The 24,956-nt window shown below is 33.2% G+C and overlaps 2 protein-coding genes across 7 annotated transcripts in view; one reads left to right on the forward strand and one right to left on the reverse strand.

Moving 5' to 3' along the window:
* Positions 1 to 18,041, forward strand: part of LOC129808193 (RING finger protein 44) — a 43,472-nt gene extending 25,431 nt beyond the window's left edge. For 4 of the 6 annotated variants that reach the window (XM_055857993.1, XM_055858004.1, XM_055857965.1 and 1 more), the window contains exons 5-7: positions 3,042 to 3,585; positions 8,735 to 8,847; positions 8,934 to 18,041. In XM_055857993.1, the coding sequence (XP_055713968.1) occupies positions 3,042 to 3,585; positions 8,735 to 8,847; positions 8,934 to 9,002 (726 nt within the window). In that variant the 3' untranslated portion in view covers positions 9,003 to 18,041. The remainder of the gene's footprint in view (positions 1 to 3,041; positions 3,586 to 8,734; positions 8,848 to 8,933) is intronic. The other 2 variants (XM_055857983.1, XM_055858015.1) reach the window with 1 other exon arrangement.
* Positions 18,042 to 22,243: 4,202 nt separating this feature from the next.
* Positions 22,244 to 24,743, reverse strand: LOC129808083 (uncharacterized). Its single transcript, XM_055857776.1, has 3 exons — positions 24,333 to 24,743; positions 23,638 to 24,269; positions 22,244 to 23,577 (listed from the first exon to the last, which is right to left on the reverse strand). The coding sequence occupies exons 1-3, from the start codon at positions 24,465 to 24,467 to the stop codon at positions 22,380 to 22,382; spliced, it is 1,965 nt and encodes a 654-aa protein (XP_055713751.1). The 5' UTR covers positions 24,468 to 24,743; the 3' UTR covers positions 22,244 to 22,379.
* Between the last annotated feature and the right edge of the window lie 213 nt (positions 24,744 to 24,956).

Below are 24,956 nucleotides of genomic sequence, written 5' to 3' on the forward strand. Positions count from 1 at the left end.
AATAATATCATTCAAAAAAGGCGAAGAAACATTGTTAGTACTTCACCATAGCTAAATAATGCCCAACGCACAATAATGACCAGCGCACAATAAGTTTTGTTTGTAAACATGTTTTCGAAATTTCCTATGAGAATGAGCGAGATGACTAGATCTAGATATCATTCACTCTCACTGAAATGTCAAAAACATGTTTACTAAACAAAAGTTATTGTGCGTTGGGCATAACGTTTCTTTTGTAAACATATTTTGACATTACAATAAAAGTCAGTGAGATCTAGATCTAGTCATCTCGCTCACTCTCATATAAAATTTTGAAAACATGTTTACAAATAATAGTTATTGTGTGCTGGGCATAATGCCCAACGCACAATAACTTTTGTTTATAAACATGTTTTCAAAAATTTCTATGAGAGAGAGCGAGATGACTAGATCTACATTTCATTCACTCTTATGGGCAATTTTGAAAATTTGTTTACAAACAAAATTTATTGTGCATTGGGCATAATGCTCAACGCACAATAACTTTTGTTTTGTAAACATGTTTTTGACATTTCAATTAGAGTGAATGAGATCTAGATCTAGTCATCTCGCTCATTCCCTTGGGAAATTTTGAAAACATGTTTACAAACAAAAGTTATTGTGCGTCGGTCATAATGCCCAGCGCACAATAACTTTTGTTTATAAACATGTTTTCAAAATTTCCTATGACATAGAGCGAAATGACTAGATCTAGATCTCACTCACTCTCATTGAAATGTCAAAAACATGTTTACTAAACAAAAATTAATGTGCGTTGGGCATAAGACTGAAGTAAACACAAAGTTCTGTAATATTTCTCGTAAGCAATTGCTCACACTGAATTTTCAACAAAGCAATTTCAACTCAAATCATATTCAAAATTTAACGTATTTAGTGTTAAAATCTTCCAAAAAGAACAAATATTTAGATAAAATTCATTTATTCATCAAATATTGGAATAAATATATAAATAAATAAATAAAAATCCATAATTTTAATCAATTTATTTTTAGTGTCCAATTTTATCCTCAAAGTGTCTAAAATAAGAAACTGACCAAAATTATGAGCCTTTCCCCTAAGTGTTAAGCAGAAAATAAATAAAAGACTCCAAAAGAAAGTTTTGGCGTACAAGGACATCATCTTGATTTTTTGCAAATAATCTTGCGTAATCTTAAAGAGGTTATGTTAAACATAACCTTAAATAAGCAGAACGAATTTTAGATAAATTGTTTTTACAGTAGCAATTTATTGTTAATTTAATGATTCAAGAGATATACGCATACTCCACGATTTTTATGTTTTCTTAAATTTTCAGTTTTTGCTTTACTTCTTTTGTTCTAAAATGTATCAAATTCTAACCTGAAAATTTTTGTATAGAGCGTCTAGTTCTTTATTATATCTGTGATTTTTTTTGGCTTTATTCAAATTATTTAGAATCTGTTTTCAAAACTACAGTAGACTCTCTCTCAAATGGGCATTTGGGGCAAAATGTTATCCGGTTTATCGATAGATTTGGGCATCAAAGCCTTTGTAAATTCCACAAAAAGCGCTCAATTATAAAGGATCACGATAAAATAGGAAGAACTACAGCGAACTTGAGCGAATTAGCTTCATAATTAAACGTGAAAATTGTGAACAAAATTTTTCGCCCGATTGAAAAAGAGCCGATTGAGCGAGAGTCTACTGTATTTCAATACAGAATTAATCATATGGAAATCAGCATCCAATATTTTAGGTTATGTCCAAAATAACCTCAAAATTTTTGGTAATATCTTGTCATGAAAATAAAGTTCAAAGTTTACTGCGTTTGATTTACAGTCTGATGATGACGATTTACAATTATCGTTTTATAATTTTTTTCTTTGTTACAAACAGTGAGAAAAACTCAAAAAATAACCATTGACGTTGACGCATTATAGGTTATACGGGCTACAGACCTGAGGTTTAGCCATATGGCTTAAATACTCTAATTCTTTATCAGTCAAGATTTTTTATGAAATTGTTACTCCGAATTGGATATTAAGGGGAAAATTATCAACAAAATTGTTTGTTATTTATATTTTTGGGGCTCTCGGGAACTAGGCTAAACCTCCAGTCTGAAACCGGTATTAGAGAAAAAATTGGAAATCATCCAAATTTTGAATATAGCATAAAGATACTTTTAATTATTACCTTGTGTTATGATTCATTTCCTAAATAATCTCAAATTTACAGCTGACTGTTTTGCAATTGATATTTAATCGGTGTTTATTTAGCTGCGATTACTTTCAATTGCCCACAAATAGTTGGTCATATCTTAATGAGATAATTCTGTGGTTTTTATGGCTCTTACGAGTGTTTTATCGGTCGTAAAAATAACATGTCCCATGTCACTGAATTGTTACTATTGTGTAATTTATCTTCCATATTATCAAAGATTTTATTTTAGCACTTCCGGCTTCTTATTTTTTGAGGAAGAATTTAAAATTGTCGTTTATCTTCATTTTCGGTAATTTTTATTTTCTTTTAGAATTTTTAATAGTGTATATCTCAATGTCAAATTCTTCAATTCTTTGTTTGTAATTTTGCAAAATTTTACAATAAGAGTGATCTCGATTTTTTAACCAACAAATTCTTGGATTCTAGAAGTTTATTGAGCCTCTTAAACCAGAAAAATCAGTTCATGAAATGAATTCACATAAATAGATTGAGGGCTTTCGTATTGTAACACAGAAAGATCGATCAGCTTCCTATTATATTATTGCTTTAATTATTTGAGAATCGTTTTTGTCTTGCCAAAATCTACTTCAACGTCGATCGAAGAATTCTCATGAAAAGAAAAGAAATAAAATAACATTCTCAGCCAATGTGGTTTTCAACATTTTCAAATTATTTGTAAAGTCTTTTGTAAAAATTACAAAGGCTTTAGAAATTGCATTTTTTTACAATGAAGTTTAATAGCTTTTGCTTGAAAATTGCTTACGTGAATTGTCTGTCTGATGGCAATTGTTCGCCTGGTTTTTTTTTCTGTGTCGTTGCATAAGCGACCGGATGGAATCACTCTTGATCCAATGGATCACCAAACCCAGATGCACGTGACCCCTCTGGCTGCTGCTCATCATATACATTCCTCATCGCAAATGGCCCAAGTATCTCCGCCACCGCCCATCTTTATCTCCACGGAGAACAGGTCGCATCAGCAGATTGAACTGCTGCACCGGACAGCGAGACGGTCCATAGCCCCACCGAGGCGCAATTATACGCGTCTCCATTGGCCCCCGCAGCCTCTGTCACATCCACATGCTCACCGACACACCATCCAGCATCAAGCGCTGGGCTCCCACCAGACTCCCATGCCACTCCAGGCCACTTCCGCCTACTCGGGCATCCTGCTCAACTTCCTCGCCATGTTCCCAATGTCTCCATATGGGCAGCCAGAGCTCAATTCCCCAGACTCACCCGAGACGGAAAATTACGAGGCCCTGCTCAGTTTGGCTGAACGTTTGGGTGAGGCTAAGCCACGCGGTCTGGCCAGACCTGAAATTGATCAGTTGCCCAGTTACAAGTTCAACGCTGAGACACATACAGGTAAGATTATTTATGTAGACTCACATAGGGAAATGTAGGCATGGTTCGCGCACAGTGAACCTTCAAACGATGCGATTTTTTTTTTGGTTGCAAAGAGCTAGTTCGTCATTTCTTAGCCATATGATAGATAATTATTAACTTCATGAGACGAGATGAGAAATGGTAAACAAGCCAAACCGTGGTATCACAACAGAGAATTTCGCATTAAAATTTTAATGTGATTCACATTAATTGTTGCAGATATGTGTGTCCTAATGTGCAATTTTCGTCAAGAGCTTTTAGAAAATGATTCATTTAGTGATTAAAAAGTGGACTCGAGTCACAAAAATTGGTTTAAATAGATTAAAATAGCATAAATACGATTGATAATTAATGAGCAAATTAATGAGAATTGAGCAAATTTATGAGCAAAATTTGCTCATTAAATGTTCATCAGGTACTGCTTTATTGCAATCAATCGCGTAGTTTCTGCGCCACAATTTTCTCACCAATTTATTGGTGATTAAATTGTGATAAAAAGTAGTGCTAATACCAACTATTTATCGCGCACGAGATGGAGAAAGGACAAAAGACCTTGAAAAAGATCTGTGCAGAGGATAAGTAAGAAAAAAGCTAAAGAGAAATATGTTCGATCTGCATTTTATATTCCTTCATACAAAAATAGAGGCAGCCGATCTGATGGTTTTGAGGCCGTTTGCGACAAATTGAGTCACCAATCGCCGGAACTCACACCTCAGTCGGGATTTGGGTGATATTGGCTCCCTCATTTTCGTAGTCTTTTTTTTTTTTTGAAAATAAAGCCCTACGATTTGAAGCAGCTCTTTTTAAATTCATCCGAAGTCATCCGGAGAAAATTATTATGTCCAAAAAAATCGCCCCAGAGAATTTCAACGACACCATGTGAAGGTCGCGTTCTTCTCGCTTAGCGGGTCCTTTTGCACGACATAAAAGTAGTGTACAGGAGGAAAACTTCCTCTTCATCACTTAAATCGCACATTTATGCTCAAACGACTGAAATGCTTCAAAAACAAAAACACTCATCTGACAACCCGTGTGCCGCCATCGTGACATTGAGCAATTCTAGCAATGTGTCCTGACTAAATCAGCGATTTCGAGTGGTTCTAGAAGTTTTAATGAGCAATTTTTCACTTTAACTTTAATGTGAAATTTTCTAGTGTGATAACTCCGAAAGACAAGCCAACAGACAAGGTGAAAATTTCCATCGTTTTAAGGTTCACTATCTGCGAACCATGGTTACGTTCCCCTATAAATTTTTTATTACAATTATGGATTGATTTTTAAAGAAAAAAAGCTAATAATTTTAAGGGTTTTCAATTTCTGATTTTTTTTTATGACAGAAATTCTAATAAATTAAATATAAATTTGACTTTTCTATATCAGTGAGTGTATCGTAAATAGATTTGAGGTTATTATTTTGCAGAGAGAAAAAGTAATTTAATTGATCATAAAGAAGTATGATGACTATTAGTGCCATTTTTTTTGGAAAATTTATTAAAATGATTTTCTTTTACACTAAATATTTTTTAACTGACATCACAAGTTTATTACTCAAAAACTCAGTGAAATTATATGATTTATCATAAATTGTTTGTTTAATTATTGTTCTAAAATACGTTGATAGGGGAGAGCTTGCATGTTTGAGATGCGAGTAGTAAATGTTTTTCCAAAAATTTTTGTGTTCTTAATTTACTTCAATTTGTATTTTTTATGGTAGAGCTATTAGTTTTAAAATTGATAAAAAGAATGATCTCTTGATTATAATTCCAGACGGAAATTGCACAAAGAATATTTATTTTTTTATAAGCATACTTGAATTTCAAGAAATATCCAAAGTTGTAGAGAAGTCAAAGAATTTAATTTTGGACAAAAATCAATTTACCAAATTATTGTCGGTTAAATTACCAGTTCACATTTGTCCGGAAACTATAGACATTTTAAATTAATCCATTTGCTTCAATAATACGCTTCCTCGAGGCTTTATTATTTGATTGCTTTTATTGATCTCTCTTTGGAATCTGAAATGAACATTAAGTTTGAAAAATTCCAAAAAATTTACAATTAGGGGGAAGTGGTGCACTTTTTAAACAGGTTTTTTTTCTACAATTTTTAAATGGAATTGAGCCTTATCACAATGTTATTTAACTTTACAATTGATTTGTGGAGCTAAATTATATCATGATAAATTCCAGTTTCAGTTAAAACTATGAGAAAAATAACCTATTTCAAGAGTAGCCCAATCCAAAGGTACTCCACTTCCTCATAGAAAAACGGTACAGGGGATCCCGGAATTATGTACATTTTCGGGATCGAAAAAAAACGCGCGAAATAGTATTATGCATCCAGAATGGGGTACCCAATGGGTCAAGTTGTAGAGCACTCGCTCTATGATGCAAGTATCCCTTGTTCGAATCCCCTTTAGGTCACCAGGAATTTTCCTGGCGTTTAAAGTGTTCGAATTGCATCCAGTGAGCTTCACTGCACTTGATTCCACGGGCATGGGACTGACAACCTCATCCTGTACAAGAAAAAATAATGCATGTCTGGAAATCCACTTGCGGGAAGGCCTTGTTCCTTCACGGAATGTTGTGCCGGCATTATTATTATTATTATTATTATTATCCAGAAAATTTGCAAATGCACAGGAGATTTCTTTCAAATAAGTCTAGAACAAGAAAATGCAACTGTTCAAAAGAAATGCAGTTTAAATAATACTTTTTTGTCTTCAGGTCTTCAATATATTGTTAAAATATTTAAAAACAATTATCTTAATAAAAGAATTTTTTTCTGATGAATAACCTAAATAACCAAAAAATGTTTCCAAATTTCCGTAGTCACAAAGTAGTATACATTCAGGTGTATTTCAAAAATTATTTCATAAATTGTTGTCTCCCAAAAGTAGGCAAAAATGCATAATTGTGTGTGCATAATCCCGGGACCTCCTGTAATTTGAGCGACTCAAGCTTCGAATAACTTGTATTTTATATATTGAGAAAAACGGAATACCAAAACATTCTAGTTTTTGCGAAGTGCTCGAAATCTTGACTTAGATGGGGTCCCGGTCAAAATCCCGAAAGCCAAAATCCCGAAAGCCAAAATCCCGAACGCCAAAATCCCGAACGCCAAAATCCCGAAAGCCAAAATCCCAAATTCTTAGTGTCATGCTACTCCCACGATTGCACCCTCGCTTGCTGGAGGCAAAGGGAAATCTTCTGTGTCTTGGAAAATTATTCTAAACATTTTCCTCCATATAATTTCATCCCTTTCAGGATTTTAAAAATTTGGGATGGCTTTCGGGATTTTGGCTTTCGGGATTTTGGCCTTTTCGGGATTTTGGCGTTCGGGATTATGGCTGCCACCGCTTAGATGCTATACCTCAAAAGCACTTTCGCATCAGTTACTGTTTACCGGTTGTCAACCGATTTAAAAATTACTCAAAACATTGCCCAAAAATACACCTCAGGAGTAATATATTTTATTTTCGTATAAAAATTAGTTATCGGTTAATCGGATTCAGAACCGATTGGAACCGGTTCAGACCTTTCCAACAAGCCGAAACATAGTATACCATTCGGTTGGGAAATACACTCAATCCCGACATTAAGTCCTTCGGGATTATGCACCTGACGGAATTATACACATACAATTATGCAAGTTTGCCTACCATTGGGAGTCAATTTATGAAATCATTTTTGAAATACGCCTGAATGTATACTATGTCGCAACACGGGATATTTGAAAACACTGTGCTTCTTTTTCATAATAAAACTTTAATTTCTTTTATTAATTTGAAAGAAAGCCCCTGAGGGTATGCAAATTTTCTCGATGCATAATGCCATTTCGTGCGTTTTTTCGGTCCCGAAAATGTTCATAATCCCGGGATTGAGTGTACGCTCTCTGTCGAGCATTTTAACCTTTAGACATTGAAAAACCGTCATTGAGAATGATTTAACTGTATTTTCGTATAAGGTCGAAATGTCCGCCTAAGTAACCTCTAAATCGTACTACGCGTTTTCGAGCAATTCCAAAAAAGCATGGTTTTGGTGGGGAAGGGGAGGGGTGGGGTTAAAATTAGGGGCACGTTAAAGATACTTGGATCGACTTATGGGGGCGGGGGGTCCCCCGAAGGTCCCAAGTCACTATCTCTTACCGTTTGGACTCTAGAGCTTGCGACAGCCGGACGGATAAACGTGCAAACAGCGTAATCTGAGACGCGAAGATTTATTGAGAAAAGTCATCCCCGGAGGGTTGAAGGTGTAAATTTGGGGGAGGGGGTGGAAAAATCGTGCAGCATGCATACTTCTCATATAGAAGTACTGTGTCAAATTTTGGTCAGCTTATAATATCGGACACTTTTTTTGTTTCTTAAATTCCTTTTTTATTTATAGAATTATAAAGAAAATGAACCAGATTTTGAAAAAAAATGAACGAAATTTTGTAGTAGAATTCTTGAAAGAGTTTTGCAAGGGCGAGAGACTTTGAGAAACTTGCTGTCCGATATACCACACAAAGCAATATCTATATATTTTTGTTCAATTTTAAATGTATTAAGAATAAGTTTATAGGGAAAAGAAATATTATTGCTATATATTTCAAGCTTCCAACGAAGACTCCTGAAAAGGAAGAAACAAAAAATTTCAATTGAATATTTCATTTCAAATTTAGGACTTTGAGGCTTGTCCGATATTTGACACAATTCCTCTAACAATTTATTATCTCGATATTTTGAAAATGTGAATGTGAATGTTTTTAAAGGGTTAATTTACGGACACTTTATAAGGAATACTAATTTAAGTTCAGCGGAAATAAGTTGATTACCAAGAATAAAATAAAAGTTATTCTTTACATGTATAATACATTTAATGATTTTTTTTAAGTTTGGCATTTGAGTTTTCGGTGTGTTTAAATATAAGATCTTCCGACAAGATTTTATTGCACAGTTTTTGAGAAAAAAAAACACTGTCATAAAATGTTACTTTCAAATCATAACGGTATCGTGATACTTTTCTGCAAAATTCTCGTCACCTTTTTGTGGTGATCCTAAAAGTTGTAAAGTAATTTGGGTGAAAATTTAGTGACTTCTAGCTATGATAAAACCTTCTCTTTATATCCTCTTCTCTTCTTCGAATAGGTGACCAGACATCGTGTGTTGTTTGCATGTGTGACTTCGAGGCACGCCAAATGCTGCGAGTTCTGCCATGTTCTCATGAATTCCATGCTAAATGTGTTGACAAATGGCTGAGAGTGAGTATATTTTGTTTATTATTGAATCATATTTCTTTTTCAGAGAAAAAAAAATTCTAATTGCCACAACTTTTTTTTGTCATCAGTCAAATCGAACGTGCCCTATTTGTCGTGGTAATGCTTCAGATTACTTTGAAAGCAGTGAAGAGCAATAAATTTTCAAATAACAAAATTATATATTTCATACACTTAAAAAACAAAAAAAAATCAGAATGAAAAGTAAGTTGTAATCTGTTGGAGCTCTAAAACAAGTTGGTCCGAAAGTTTGTAACACTTGCAAATTACCTAAAAAAAAATGCAAAGTCTGTTTTCTTCTCCTGCCATCAAATTATTCTTATAAATATATATGTAAAAAAAAAGTCTAAATTTCTTGCATGTACTCTTAAAAAAAAACAAAATGATTAAAAAAAATCGTGGTGAAAAGAATATGAGTAACAATTACAGTGTGTTTGCATGATAGGGTGATGTGTAATCGTAATTAAAAAGAAAAAAAGGCGGAAGAAAAGAGAAGATAAGATCTTTTTGGGAAAAAAGAGATAGTGTTAACTGGGTGTTGAAAAATTCGCTTCTTTTCAATTATCACGGAAAACAAATATTGAACAGAGATGAAAAAAAATTTTATCGTTTGGGAAGAAAATAAAATTTGTATCATAACTTGATCAGTAAAAAAAAATCATGTAATCTCGTAAATGTCAGAAATGTGAAAAAATTGTTGTTTCATGTGTTTCTATAAAAGGTAAATTAATCTATGTGAGAGTGAGACAGATGAGAAATAAAACAACTATGAATTAGGAATTAGAGAAGTATAAATGGTTAAATATAGGGCTTCAGTATTTTTGCAATTTTACATTTAAACGCTGAAAAGAGTTGAAAAGGTGTGAACAAGAAACAATTTAAATGGAATTCTTTCGCTATTTTTTCTGCTACAGACTTTTGCGAAAGTGAATTTTTCTTAAGGGTGTAATTTTCCAGTGCCATCCTCTTTTCACAAAACAGTGTCTTCTTCTTTTTTCCAACAATATAAACTTGAGAAAGAAATTTTGAAAAGGAAATTTAGACTCCCTCACTTTCACACGACATTTTTTGATTTTTGTATTTGGCATGAATACAGCATAAAAGACCATTTGAGTAAGCCTCGCAATAATTGATTTGTCGTTCGACTTTGAGAAATTTTTGAGGTTGAGGTGATCCGATTTTGAGGTGTTCCGATAGGAAAGATAGAAGCCAGAATAGCTTCCAAAGTTTATCTGGACAACTTTTCATTGGAACTGATTTTTTTCAGCATAAAAAGCAGCTCTTTTACGCTCATATTCCGAACTTTACAGGTTTACGGGATTCTTTATCATTGCCTTTAATTAAAAAAAAAGAGTTTAAAAGAATTCAGAAAAAATTCTCAAAGACACAAAATTGAGGTATTCTAAAGTAGAAAAAATTGGATAATCTCGAAGCTGAGTAAATTTTTATACTGCCCCGTGTAATTTTTATTTTTGAAGATATTGGATGGATATCTTTTTACCCGAAAGTGTCACTACACTGAGAGAAATCCGAAAAAGTTAAAATAATATTCCGGAAATGTTTATTTTACCCTGCAGTATTGATCCGAAATCGGTGTAAATATTATGCTTTTTAGGTGTATTAGGGGTTAAAGTTACCCTTTTTCATGTTAATTTTACCCTTAAAAAGATGTAAAATTAACATTAAAAAATGTTGATATATTTTTACACATCAAAAGTGATAAAGTTATAAGGAAAAAAAGTTAATCGCATCCCCTTTTTTCTCAGTGTACCTTTTAAAAATCTTAATTCTGATGTCTGAGAATTTGGAATGGAAATATAAAATATGTGCTATTGCTTCCAAACTCTCTCCAAAATTTCTACAAGTTGAGGTAACCGTTTACATCCAACTTGGCAAGATGTGAATTTAGCCAGTATCCTATATATTCCTATAAATTCCCTCACTTTTCGTCTGTTAAAATTTAATAAGAGTTGAGATCTATTTCAAACATCTGCTACAGTCTTGGATTTTATTCCAAGGAGCTGTAGGGGTATGTGGGCATATTTCGCACGCAAAAAGCCTTTAAAAGATGCGAATTTCCATTAAAGCGCTTAAGATCAACCTCATGTGAAATATACTGAGAAAAAAAGAGGGTGCGATTAACTTTTTTTCCTCTTAACTTTAACACTTTTTAGGTGTAAAAATATATCAAAATTTTTTAATGTTAATTTTACATCTTTTTAAGGGTAAAATTAACATGAAAAAGGGTAACTTTAACCCCCAATACACCTAAAAAGGGTAATATTTATACCGTTTTTGTATCAATACTGCAAGGTAAAATTAACATTTCCAGAATCTTATTTTAACTTTTGCGGATTTCTCTTAGTGTAACCAATCGGGGTGAAATTGAGTAATTTGGAACCATTTCCAATTTGGAATATTTGAGATTGCGTCACTGTTTCAGATAAGCAAACAGAAAAAGATGACCACGGCGTGGGATATGAGTACACACAGAAAAATTTTGACACTAAATTCAAGAAATTTCTTGAAGAAGAGAAGAAGAAATTTGACGTGACTTCACGAAGCATTTAAGTTTAGAAGCTCTGAGTAAATGAAATGGACTAGTAAATCCCTACATTTTCACGCTAAGAGATCGGGAACTTAAGTTCAGCATTAGCTGAAAAATGAAAAATGTTTTGAAACTTAAAAATTTCAATTGAAACTAAATGATTAAGATTTCAGAACTAGGTCATTTGCATACGCATCGGATGGGATTTGCGTTTCTGTTTAAGAATTTTCCATTTTTCTGTGTCTAAAGAAAAAAAGGAACAGCTTTTATACGTGCCTTTCTTCTTTTGCACATCTAACACTTTAAGGAAATCCCAAAAATTCAAAATGGAAATGGTTCCAAATTATCCCATCAGTGAGAAAAAAACGGGGGTGCGATTAACTTTTTTTCCTCATAACTTTAACACTTTTTAGGTGTAAAAATATATCAAAATTTTTTAATGTTAATTTTACATCTTTTTAAGGGTAAAAATAACATGAAAAAGGGTAACTTTAACCCCCAATACACCTAAAAAGGGTAATATTTATACCGTTTTTGTATCAATACTGCAAGGTAAAATAAACATTTCCGGAATGTTATTTTAACTTTTTCGGTTTTCTCTCAATGATTCTATCACACTTCTTTTGCAAACAAAGAAAAAAATACTTGCTTTGAAGGATTATTACGCGCGAACCTTGTCTAGATCCCCCTATGCTCTATTCCTATAATATCCGAAGAACGGGTCCACAACCAAAAGTCCTGTTGTGCACCAATTTTTGAATTTGCGATCCAGATAATTAAGACGATTAAGATTTTTGAAAATAGGGCTCTTAAAAGCAAATTCTAAGGACATCCTGCAGTTGTTCAGCCAATTTTTAGAAGAATTGGGGGTAAGGACCCAATTAGACTGACTAAGGCTGATCCTCGAAAATATTTAGCCTGTAAAATTCGGCAGTAAAGATTTATCTGAAACTGCTGTCACACATTGAGAGCTTATTATCAACCATTAGAGGTCCTTCGCATAAGTTTTCTTTGTTAAATTATTTACTACCAAATTTCACAAGCGCCAAATTTTACCGATTTAGTTGTAAAACCTAGCTCTAAATACGCGTGGAGTTTCCTTCCTTGCTCCCACAATCTAATGTAATTCTGATTGAGTTAGTTATCAGGAATTGCATATCGTTCTTTATCTCGACGGTTGTTGTATCTGCGTTTATTTTGTATCAGAATTGGCATCATAATTGCAAACATCATAAAGTAGAATTTTTATCAAATGTTGATATAAAATAAATACAGATACGACAACGGCCCACACAATCGATGATATCTTTCGGAGTAAAACTATCTTTACGACATAAAGCACATTTGGAAGAGCAAATTGCGCAAATTGGACCGAACACCAAATTCTAAAACTATATAGACGACTAAGTCGAACAACTTGATATTTTTTTTTACAAAAATCATTTTATTCGCTTTTTGGAGACTTCTTTATACCTTCTACCTTCCCCGTGAATATTATACTTGAAAGATAATTATTTTCAAAGTTACGGAGATTTTAAATCTCAATAATCCTATACTCTGCATGTAAAATCTCAGCTTCAAATCGCTCTCTTGTAAATTATTGCCTTGCGAGTTATTCGTTTCGTATTCTGAGCGATCGATATGATCACATATAGGCGCAAATACAAAGTTTTGGACAAATAAACATTTTTAGACCTATCAACTAGCAAGATGAATAGTATAAACAAACGCACAAAATTTCTGTTCCAAACGAACTATATTTACTCCTTTTTCTCTTTTTTCGTACCGAAACATATCCAGTGAGCCAATATCATATCATTGCTCAGGAATTAATCAAGATTTTGGATGAAATATCCTAGTTTTTGACAACCTTTTTTATCGATTTTTGGGATACTTAATAATTCAAAAAAATTTGTTGTCCTAAAATATCCATATTTTTCCTTGGGTACTCAGAGTCCCAAAAGATACGAAAATGAATCACCTAATATACCTTTCAAATTAACCGAATAGAATTTTTAAAAGGACACTTTTAATTATTTACTGGCCAAGGCTACTGAAACTGTGTAATATTTTGGGAAGGAAGTACCTATCTCTCACATTCTTATTATTTTCTACTCTCACTATTGCCTAATTTCTAAAACTAATTGGCTGCTAATATGGAAAGCAATTGCAGAAGAAATTCATTTTTTGAAGTGACGAAATTGTCAGTCTCATATCCTGTGGACGTAAGGGAAAGAAAGGTATCTTAGAACTGGGTACCTGCTAAAATAGAGCTCCTTTGTTCTATTTTTTTTTAAATGAAAATGAACCAAAATAATTTCAAGATTTCTCCTCAAAATCTTCAAATTAACTTTTTGTTTCTTTAGTTCAAAATTGAAGGCTGATATCTCCTTTCTACGAAATATACGCGGTGTACTTTTATATTTCATGATGATCATGGGAATGATTAATTTTTAAAATATCATTGGTACTCTAATTTACTACTTCTGAAGACCTTTAGGCGACATTGATTCAGGAGTACGGTTTACTCAAAAGGTCATGCTTAACCTGCCAAATACATAAAGAACAAGATCAAAAGAAACGTTGCAAAAAAATGAAGGTATGCCTAAAAATGATACAGCCTAACCCAATACATTAGTTGAAGTAAATGTGCCATTTTCTATGAGTATCTAAGGTTAAAGAAAAATAGTTAATAATTAATTAGAGTTTAACAGAAATCACAATTTCTTAAAGGAAACTACCACTAAAAAAATGATCTTTTAATTTTAATATTACTTTCACGTAGGACTTTTGTTGAATAAGAAACAATGATTATATAGGCCACCACGTATTTTGAGTAAAGTATAAATCCTAAAACTGATAAAATATTTGAAGGAAAAAAAAGTAACTCTGGGTGATAATCTTTTTTTTTATAGTAATAATGTTCTTTCCAAAAACGCTTTTTTCTAACACTGGATGAGGTAGTTGTGTAAGTTTTTTAAGAAAGATATTTTTTTTCTCTAAAATGACATTTTTTGTGAATAAAATACAATGGTATGAAGCTTTTTTTTTGGGTTATTGAGACATCTAGCCTACATTAGTTTCTCTTTTTTTTGTGTAATTTGGTAATTCTTAACAAAATATATTTGTTAAACAAAGATTTGAGAAGAATTAACAAATCAAGTGGGAAAATAATTATCAAATTTCATTGGTAATCTCATTTAATAGCTTTAATCTAATGTTATTTCACTTTTAGTTACATGTTTTATTACAAAATACCCTTTCTTTTTTGCTATTATTGTATTTTTAGCATTATTATTATTATTATTATTAAAAAATCATTGAATAAAAACAAAAATTAGTTATTGCAATTTATTTCATAGAATTTGTGTTACTTCCAAAATTATATTATATTTTTTAGACAAAGGAAAAAAAAAACAGAAAATAAAACTTTCAGCATTGTTTTTTATAGACTTATTAACAATTTGTGTTATTTTTTTTTGCGTTTTCATCTACTTGTTTGTGTCTCTTTCTTTGGGCATTCTCTGGTTTTTTCTTTCTGTATGTTCTTCACATACTAAAAAAAACATCAATAGGATTTTGCAGAGTAGCACTTGTATTTACTACTATGATACTTAGAAGTATGATTGTGTAATTGATAATGAAATAATTCTTCCTTTTCTTGTATACTTAAAAAGCAGCAGATTTAATGGTGACGATTTCTTCTGACTTGTGAGCACAGACTGCAGCATATCAAGTGTATTTTTTCTTTAAACTTTAGAATAATATCAAAAGGTTTTTTTTCATTCTTACTTGTTTTTTCTTATTTACGATGAATGCTTCATGTGAAATTTGTAAGTTATTTAATCTAATATATGCGATTTTGGCACCATCTATGATGAGTTAACAAACTTCAATTGTTCTTGCAGAATAATAATTTGCACTTCAACATTTCGTAAAAGAAACTAATCGAATGAGAAAGTTCAGAGGTTTAATAAATACAAATAAAGTTCGTCAAAATATTAAGGCATTAATGATTTCTGAACTTATTACTTTTGTTATGTAAATGTGTTTTTGAACTTTCGTACATGATACAGAGAGATGACTGAAACTATTTATCTTTCTCTGTTGAATTTTTTAAAATTAATTCTGTGGAGCAATGAAATTTCGGGAATTCTAGATTAATGATGCTATTCCAAGGGAACATGAAAATGTTTTTTTAGCATTTTACTGTTCCCAAGTGTCTCTACATTATCGACTTTTCTTTATATTGGTTCCTGTCTCGACTGTTTTTTACAGTCTTCGGCGTGTTCTAAACTATCAAACAGTCATGACAGCAACCAACACACAGTGCTGTCTCTCTATATGCATAGTTTGGGTACTTTTTTTGACAGTTCTCTCTCTGAATATGCACAACATTATTTTTGAAATTCCTGTTTTTTTTCTTTTAATAAATTTTTTTTTCTAGAATTTCTCGTGCTATTTTAACGATTATATGAGACAGACAAATAAAATTAAGAAAATTAAAAACGAGAAAAATTAGTTATCAAGAAAATAATTTTCTTTTTTACTTTGTCAAAATGTAAACAAATTGATTTTGAATGCAACCGACACAAAAGCTGTGCATCGTCACGTTATGCATATAGAGAGACAGCACTGTATGTACTTCTGGTTGACGACCGTATGAATATTTAAGTCAAGTCAAGGTGAGAGTTCGGTCTATTTTTCTTCTTTCAATTTATTTTTATCAGCCAACGTTTCGATTCTGGATGGGATCTTTTTCAGTGTATCAAAAATCTGAGAGAACAATTATCAGGCAATTTTTAGGACTCATCCAGTGGAGTTTTCCACTAGTAATGGATGAGGAAGTGTTGAAAGAGGAATTGGTGGAAAAGTAGTGCTCCTAAAAATTGCTTGATAATTGTTCTCTCTCAGATTTTTGATGCCCTGAAAAAGATCCCATTCAGGATCGAAAGATTGGCTGATAAAAATAAATTGAAGAACGAAAACTAGACCGAACTCCCACCTTGACTTGCCTTAAACAAACTAATACATAGTAGCACTTGAGAACAGTCATGTACTAAAAAAAATTGTTAATGTTTCAATGGAATAGCACCATAATACTTTTCTACATCTAATTTTAAATATTTAATATTGTAAAATATTTTTATTCCATTATGATCTCTGATTGGATGGAGCTTTACGTATTATGAATGCTTTCATACTTTGACGATTAAGATAACACGATAAAACAATAATGTTCAATAGGATTAAATATCCAGTACTTTAATCATTATCCAAATGTAATTAAATATTTAATCTTTAAAAATATTCCGTCTCATCGTGTTTTCTGATTGGCTAGATCTTTAAAGCTTTAAAAGTCTTTCGCCGATCATACATTACATTCAAACTAAAAGATTTTATGAAAATTCCTTGAGGATTAGCATGTTTTTTTACAAATTTTTATATTGGAAAACTTGACACATTTTCCCTATTCTTGTTCTTAATATTGTTTATGCTTACCATCTTAAAGACTTTCATTCTAAATTTCAAACTTCAATTCCACATTTGATATGCCGCAGTGTACAGAGAAATATTTTGGTTTAACAATGTTTTTTTGGCTTGAGATTTAGTTTGATATATAGAAACGTGTGTGAGATGTGCCTTTTATACATTGTACAATTTCGTGTGGCCACATTTTGTTAGTGAAGAGATAAACAAGATGGGATAAAATATGATGAAGAAAAAAAATCTGCAAAAAAAAGCACCTCTGTATTAGGATAACATTTTATCATAGTCTCAACCGCTTTTGTACCTCAATCTCCGTATAAAATAGTGTAATTTTGTGCAGCCTCTAGTCGAGTGAAGTAGATATTCGTGAGTGTGTCCACACGTCCCTCCCGTGTTTTTCTCAGTGGAAAACAAAGAAAAACTATTTTGCATTTTTGAAAATCCATACAAAATAGATATCTCCAATTTATCCAGAAACCAATATTTCTTTAACATTTTCTTCCTGCAAAATAAAGCAATTTAATAATAGACAACAAAAAGAAACTTTTGCAAAATGCCAAGAAAATAAGTGTGTGTTAGCTATTTACTATATTGTCAAATTAAATAATTAGGAAAGGCAGACAAAAATGGTAACAACAATCAAATCGACGAAATAAGAAGATGCACAAACATTTGCTCATTTTTAAATGATGAACTCAATGTCCTTTACTTAGCGTCATTTAAAATAAAACACATAATGCATGTAAACAAGTAGAGAGAGAGAGAAAAAAAGTGGAAAAAATGGCAGAATAACACTATATTTAATACTAAATGACAAAGAAAGAAAATATAACTAAAAATAAAATCAAAAAGAAGCAATATAACATATTAGACATTCTTCAAGTCTTCTTATAAAACTGCAAAAAAAAAACAAAGAGAAACAAAAAAAATAGCGTATCTGGGTGTATGGAAAACAGTAATAAAACACAAATCAGGATTAACTTCTTGTTTTTTTTTCTAACACCGTCGTATTGTTTTAGTTCTTGATATTTTTAGAGTATCGTGTTTGCGTATTGCCAAAAGAAATACAGAATAATATACATGTAATAGATTTTCTTGTAAGAGATGTAGAAATAAAAACACTACAGCAATAGAGAAAATGCATTGTTTTTTTTGTTTTTAGTATAAATTCCTGAAAAAGAAGCAGAAGAAAGTATAGTTTTCAGCCAGGCGAAGGTAAAGTCTTTGTACTATGTATATTCAATTTTCAGAATCCTTAGAACAGTGTTCATACTAAAATAGAATTTCAGTTTATAAAAAATTTTCTTTGCAAAACTTTTGCTTTGGCTTTTTTCTTCAACTCTTTGAGGACGAGAAGGTCAAAAATCGGGGGTAAGAAAAAATCGCTTTTTACGACTTTTTAAAGCAAAACGCAACTTTAGAAGACTAGAGGAAAAGTTTCATTTTTGGGTCACCGGTGACCCAATCGTTCTTAAAGGGTTAATATTTTCACATATAATTTCAAATTTGGACTAAAGCCTCTTCAATCCTTAAACAAATACCAACACAAAAAAATTATTTTTTATTTTTTCACTCTGATGAGTTTGATACATTTAAATAAGACAAGAAAAGCTCGATAAGCCTTAAAGCCTAAATAGACTCATGCTGATCCTCGAGAATATTTAGTCTGTAAAATTTGACAGTAAAGGATTTATCTCAAACTGTTAGGGGAAACTGGGGCACCACCAAACAGGGGTACCACCAAACACTGCGATTTTTTTAATAGGTATAAGACTTCAGAGAATGAGACTTACATGAAATCATAGATACTATAGGGATGCTTATCCAGAGAAAGAATGATCCACATAATTCAAGTATTTTAGAAATAAGAATATTTTTTCGCAAAATTGTGAGCTTTTGATAATTTTAGTCATTTATATATCTACCTGGAAAATAAAACTGAAATAACTTACATCAAATTTCACTACACCAGTACTTTCCTACATGTTTTGGGATAATATTCATGTATCTACTAAAGAAATTAATGTTCACATTTTTTTAAAAGAATATAAAATCCATCACAAAACAGAGTTTGGGGCACCAACAAACAGGCAAATTTCTCAGAATTACAGATGTCGCGAGCGTAGCTTGAATGGCAAAATTTTTCCTCTTATCTTTCTTACTCGTCATCTCCCTCTTTGTTCGATTTCAGAAATTTATATCCATTCATGGGATTTTTATTCAAGACTCAGGAGAAATATAGTTTCAAGAACCCTATTTTGCATTAAATGATTCTTAATGATTCTTAAATGATTTTAATCAAGGATTGACGAATGATTTCTCGATTTTATTACAAATAATCAGAAGAGCGCGCAAAATTTGAACTTTAGGTATAGTGTTTGCCACGATTTTAGTGGCGCTGCTTTCCAGTCTGAAGTCGAATGTTGTCAAAATGATGAAAAATCCATTGAAAAATATGTTCGGTGTGCAGTGCTTTAGTTTTTTGTTATTTTGGTCAATCATTCTAAATTTTGCAGTGCTTTTTTGAGAATTATTTACATTTTCAATACCTTCTTTATAATTAAGAGTTGTGGTGAATGCCCAAAATAACTTCAATGGGTGAGAAAATGAGGTGTTTTTTGGTGCCCCAGAAAGTGTTTATTGGTACCCCGGGTGGTTGGAAAAAAGTGAAAAATGCATGGTGATACAATTTTCCTTTTTACGGAAAATTGAAGTGCTTCATGTCATCCTTGTATACATTAATATGCAGCCTATATCCAAGAGTATAACATGGGGTAAGCAACATTTTTCTAAAATTCACAGTTTTCTTAGGAAATTCAGTCAAAATCGCATCTTTCAAAAGTGTTTGGTGGTACCCCAGTTTCCCCTATACACTGAGGGTATAGGATAGGATCATCGATTAGAGGTTCTTTACATAAATTTTCCTAATTATTTACTGCTAAATTTTACAGACTTATTCTCGAGGATAAGCCTGAATCTACTGGGGCCCTTATGCCCTATACACACTTACGACTTAAGCCGAGAGACGACCTAATGGAAAATGATTGATATGTAGTTTAACCATTATTTCTAATATAATTACGCTAAGCTGTCTCTCGGCCAATCCTCAGGTCTGTCAAGGCCCTTACTATTAGTCAAATAGGCCACATACCCAGTATAAGATTTTATTTAAAGAAAAAATAATAATAATGTCATTTTCCTTATTTTCCAAACTTTTTTTAAGTTCAGAGATTTCTTGATTCTACTACACAATGGGAAAAAATTGAAATCTTGTGTAAAAATAAAAAAAACAAAAATAACTGAGGTTCTCAAGTTAACATAAAATCATTAAATTTATTATCCGTTTCACAACATTTCAAATTTTTTTTATTTTCATACTGACAATCAAATCTTATTAATTTTTGTTTTATCATTTGAGGAGCTCAGAGCAAAAAAAAACGCTATTTTAATAGGGAAATGCATACGACTTTGAGTTTTTTCGCTCCGAGCGTCTCATTTTATAAAAACGATAGACCAGAATTACTGATGCCATGGCCTTTGATTAGCCCTTTAGCTTGCTTTTAAACGAGGGTATTTAAAAAATGCACCCCACTGTGCTATGCACCGGCGAGTCTTGGAAAATCTCCCCTTGAGGTTTGTGTCTGAATAAAATCTCCCAGTTAGCTGTTATAATACTCCCATTTGTGTCTCGAATAAAATAGAAAGTCTAGCAGACTTTCTATTTTATTCCGAAACGTTTCGAACTTGCTTTGAGGTACCTGATAATTTAATAAAAGCCAAATGGTTACCAAGTAAATATTAATGGTTGATGAAAAATAAATTAAAAAAGATATTGTGTCAAACTCGTCTCACCGCAGGGTTTTATGACATGTTGTTAGGAATTTAAGGAAACATCGACAGTTGCTTTACAATCCGAAGACGTTTGCTAATGAAGTTGCTTTACAATAGCTAATGTTTAGTTTTCCTTTATATAATTCATGATAGCTAGACTTTATGAAAACCTTCATCTTACTTTAGTAGGTACTCCTTGTGTTCTCTTGATAGCAATATTTCGTTTTTTGGAGATTTTACTCAACAGATCTTCTCCTCATGTATGTTGTGAAACTGTTATTAAAAAATAGAGATACAATCTATTAAAATGAAAATTAAATTCACTAAACAATTTCACTGTAACACTAGGGATTTTAAAAGATATCATTGGTGTAATGTGTGAAAACTCTTGAAAAATATGCACGGACAGGACTTTATATTTATCAATAACAAAAAACAGCTGATTGATCTTTCGAAGAGTTATTTTTGTGCACCAAAAGGTAGGCAATTTCCACTAAGAAAGCTCAGTGCTATATTTTGTGCGCCAAAAGGTAGGCAATTGTCACTCAGAAAAAGCTCAGTGCGATGTTTTGTGCGTCTGAGAGTAGACAAAATGACACGGCGAGAAAGCTCAATGAGATATTTTTATTTCGAAAGAACAGTTTCAAATCAAAAGTCCCCCCTATAAATGCCGCCTTAACAACGAGACACTTTTTACTGAATGAAAATCAACAAAAAAAAAATTAAACTGGGAAACATAATCAATGATAAGTCTTACATCTAACTTTGGAAAGTCTAACAGAGTCTGATTTGGTGTATTTTGTGTTTCTATGAATGATAGGGACAAAAAATAGCCCAAAAATTTAAGTAATTTTTTTTAACAATACCAATGAATAATATTTTTCGCTTTAATGAAAAATATTACGTATGAGTATTGTAGTTTTTATTGCCAAAAGGGTTTTGCTTAAAAAAAATTAGAAGTATAAAAAATAAATAAAATCAATTATGAATTTGAGAATTTAAAAAATCACCATTTTTGAGCTTAAATATTTACTGCATAGCAAATAGCTAGAGACTTGCAAAAAATATTCTAGATTCTAACTTTCCTGACTACCTAAAAATTAACTTTAGGTAGTCAGGAAAAATTATTTTCTTTATGGGACACCGGTGTTCCAATCGTCCTTAAAGGGTTAGAGGAGTCTATGAATAATTTTTCACTAATACGGATAATCGTTTTCTTTAGAAATATGCGAAAATATCGTATAACAATGTAGACCCACTTCCCCCTACATTGACTTACCTTTTTCAAGATGTTTTTTTTTTAATATTTTAGTATCCTTTCGATTTTTGCATTTTGTCTTGCATAAAAAGCTACTTTAAATACTTGATTCTTTAAAAAAAATATTCACTGTTTTTACTAATTATTCAGTAATATTTCATTCTTCGCAGTGTTGATATAAATATGCATTTACTATTTTACTTTATACAAAATAATGACTTTTATTTTATCAATGATTAAAAAAAACATTTTCATACGTTATGGACATAGTTTTATTGAATTAAATAACACAATAATTCCTCTCTATAATGATCTTGCTGTTTTATTCTTTCTACGAAGCTACTTAAATAAAAAATTAATTAAACGTGTTCAGAAATTAAGGTGAATAAATTATTCCAATTTTTCCACGGGCACTACAGTGAAAATTCTCCCACGCTCAGTATCCCCAGTATCCCTTCTCGCCTCCCCAATACGTGCTGGAGTTTCAGCGATGGCGTCCAGTTTTGTATCCTGGACATACTTGATTAGAGTACTCTTGGAGGTGGAGCTAATGGGATTGTTGGGCATTGAGCAGCGACGGCGGAAGAAGCGGTCAGACATGTGGGGCCTTGTGGGGCTGCGACGAGGTGGAGAGTACAGGTGACTCAAGCATCTATGATTGCGATGACTCTCATTCATAAGCAGTGTTTCCAGCTCTTGGGCAGATGGACGGTACTGAGCTGGATGTGTGAGGGGAGACCAGGTGTGCTGATGGTGGTAGATTGAAGGCATTGGACCCTGAGTTAAACGTCGGACAATCTCTGCTCGAACTCCTTGACCACGATTGTCACACTGAGCCTCGAAACCGGCAATCTCTTCGGCGAGTTTCTGACGCAGAGACGTGGCATCTTCTACCTGGCAGGTTTTATTATAATCTCGCGCGATTTTTACGTCATGCTTCCAGAACTGACGATAGTTTTGTGTGGCCATAGGAGCTACTTCCTTGATTCGCAGAAATACTACTCCCATCACATAGATACTTATCACATTGGTGATCGTTACACACATGCTGATAGATCCCATTATGGCTACCTCAATGGACTGGTGATTAGAGTAGTAGTTGGTGTTGATGATAGAGTTGTAGCGCTTCCCATCTGCTTCGTAGATCTTATACAGACAAGCTAAAGCCCACATCAGGCCAGAATTCACGGCTGGTGGGAGAAGAGATGCAGAAATAGCCACTCCAGCCAGAGATCCTACATTTTCTCCCAGAATTCCGATGGCCACGGCAGCTCCAGAAGGAACGGCAATAAAAACTCCTACCAGAACAGAATGTAGTTCACATCTGCTCAGCATTTCCTGGGTTAAACCTTCACCAACTCCATAGCGTCTGTCGACGCTGCAAATGATCAGACCAAAGACAAATCCTACTAACGTGGCCATAAAAATTCCAAGGAGCTCATTGACAATTCCCAAGCGCTGGAGCTTACGATCTTTAATAGCAGTTCCGAAGATTGAGGCGATTATTGGACCCATCAGCGGAGAGATGAGCATACTAGCGGCTAGAAAAAGGGGATTGTCTTCTACCAATCCAAATCCAGCAAGAATCCTGGAAGGAAAAATAAATTAGAATCATCTTTTTAATTTTTAAGAGGGAAGATGAACTTACGATGCGATGATTAGAAGAGACAAAAAATCAAATCTCAGCTCTGCATTGTAGCGAACTTCTTCCACTAATTGTGCGACATTGAATCTGGCAGTAATTGAAGACACGAAACGCTCCCAGGCACCTCCTTTCTGCATTTCATCCTCGAGAGGATCATCAGCATTGGGAGCAGGAGCTGCGGATGCTGCACTGAAGAAGAAACAGGGCGTGAGGGTGAGAATAGATCCCTCTCGGACTCCAATTCCCCACTCCAGGAGAATCTGTTTAACACGTTCACATTTCTGACCAACTTCCAGGGAAAATGTTACTTTGATCCTTTTCCCGTTGTGAGTTTCTTTCCACACGGCATTCTCGATTTTGGCCCTAGAAAGGAGTTGCTGAACAACGACCTGCATGGAAGAATTGCTGGGGATGTTCAGATTATCCCAATTGGTGGTCTTGACCTTTTTGGTTTGGGATGCCTTGGCCCTGAGAGATGATCTACGACTGGAGGAAAAGAAGCCTTCAGTGAGCGCGGGAAGGACGAGAGTTGGAGTCTTTACGATCACCTTTTTCTCATTATCCGCCTTAAGTAGATGCTCCGTGGACGTGGTACTCTCCTCATTTAATGGTGACTGAAGACTCCGAATTCTTCCCTGCAGAAAAAAATCTGTTTAGCTTTTTTTTTAAATGAGAAATTAATAAAATTTTCAATTTACCGTCCCATCGGTGTCCTTGAAATCTGGCGCCCGGAGAGGTGTTGATGCTTGTGGTTGTGCAATCTGGGCATTGCTCAACATTTCCTTCTCTTCTTCCTCTGTGGGTATGCAAATAGCAAACATAATCCCATCCATGGTGGATAAAACTTCCGCAAATGGACAATGGAGCTCAATAGCTCTCACAAGACACTAATGAACTATGATCAGACAGCCCACAGATTGATGTGAAGACTAACGGAAAAATTTGTGGATTTTAATCTTGTTTCCTCTGACCGATTTTTACAGCTAGAGAGAGATACTAAAGAAATTGGATGAAACAATCTCGGAGATAAGTCGGACTTTTGGGATCAGCAAAGATTCAGGCTTTGGGATCAGCATCAGAGCAAAATAATTTTAAGCCCAGGAATTTAGACTGTGCTCCAAAGCTTAGTGACTAATAAGGGTAAATGAGCTTCTACTAAAATATACATTTGGTAAGTAGGGGAGGGTGGGGCAGCTTAACGACGGGGCAGTTTCAATTTTTGCATATTCTTCTTATCCCTTAGAAAGGAATGGGATAAAACCTTTATGTTATTGAAGAGATAACCGAGACCCGTTCATGAAATATAATTAATTTCGTGACGC

Source organism: Phlebotomus papatasi, chromosome 1, assembly GCF_024763615.1.
Source record: "Phlebotomus papatasi isolate M1 chromosome 1, Ppap_2.1, whole genome shotgun sequence".
Taxonomy (NCBI): domain Eukaryota; kingdom Metazoa; phylum Arthropoda; class Insecta; order Diptera; family Psychodidae; genus Phlebotomus; species Phlebotomus papatasi.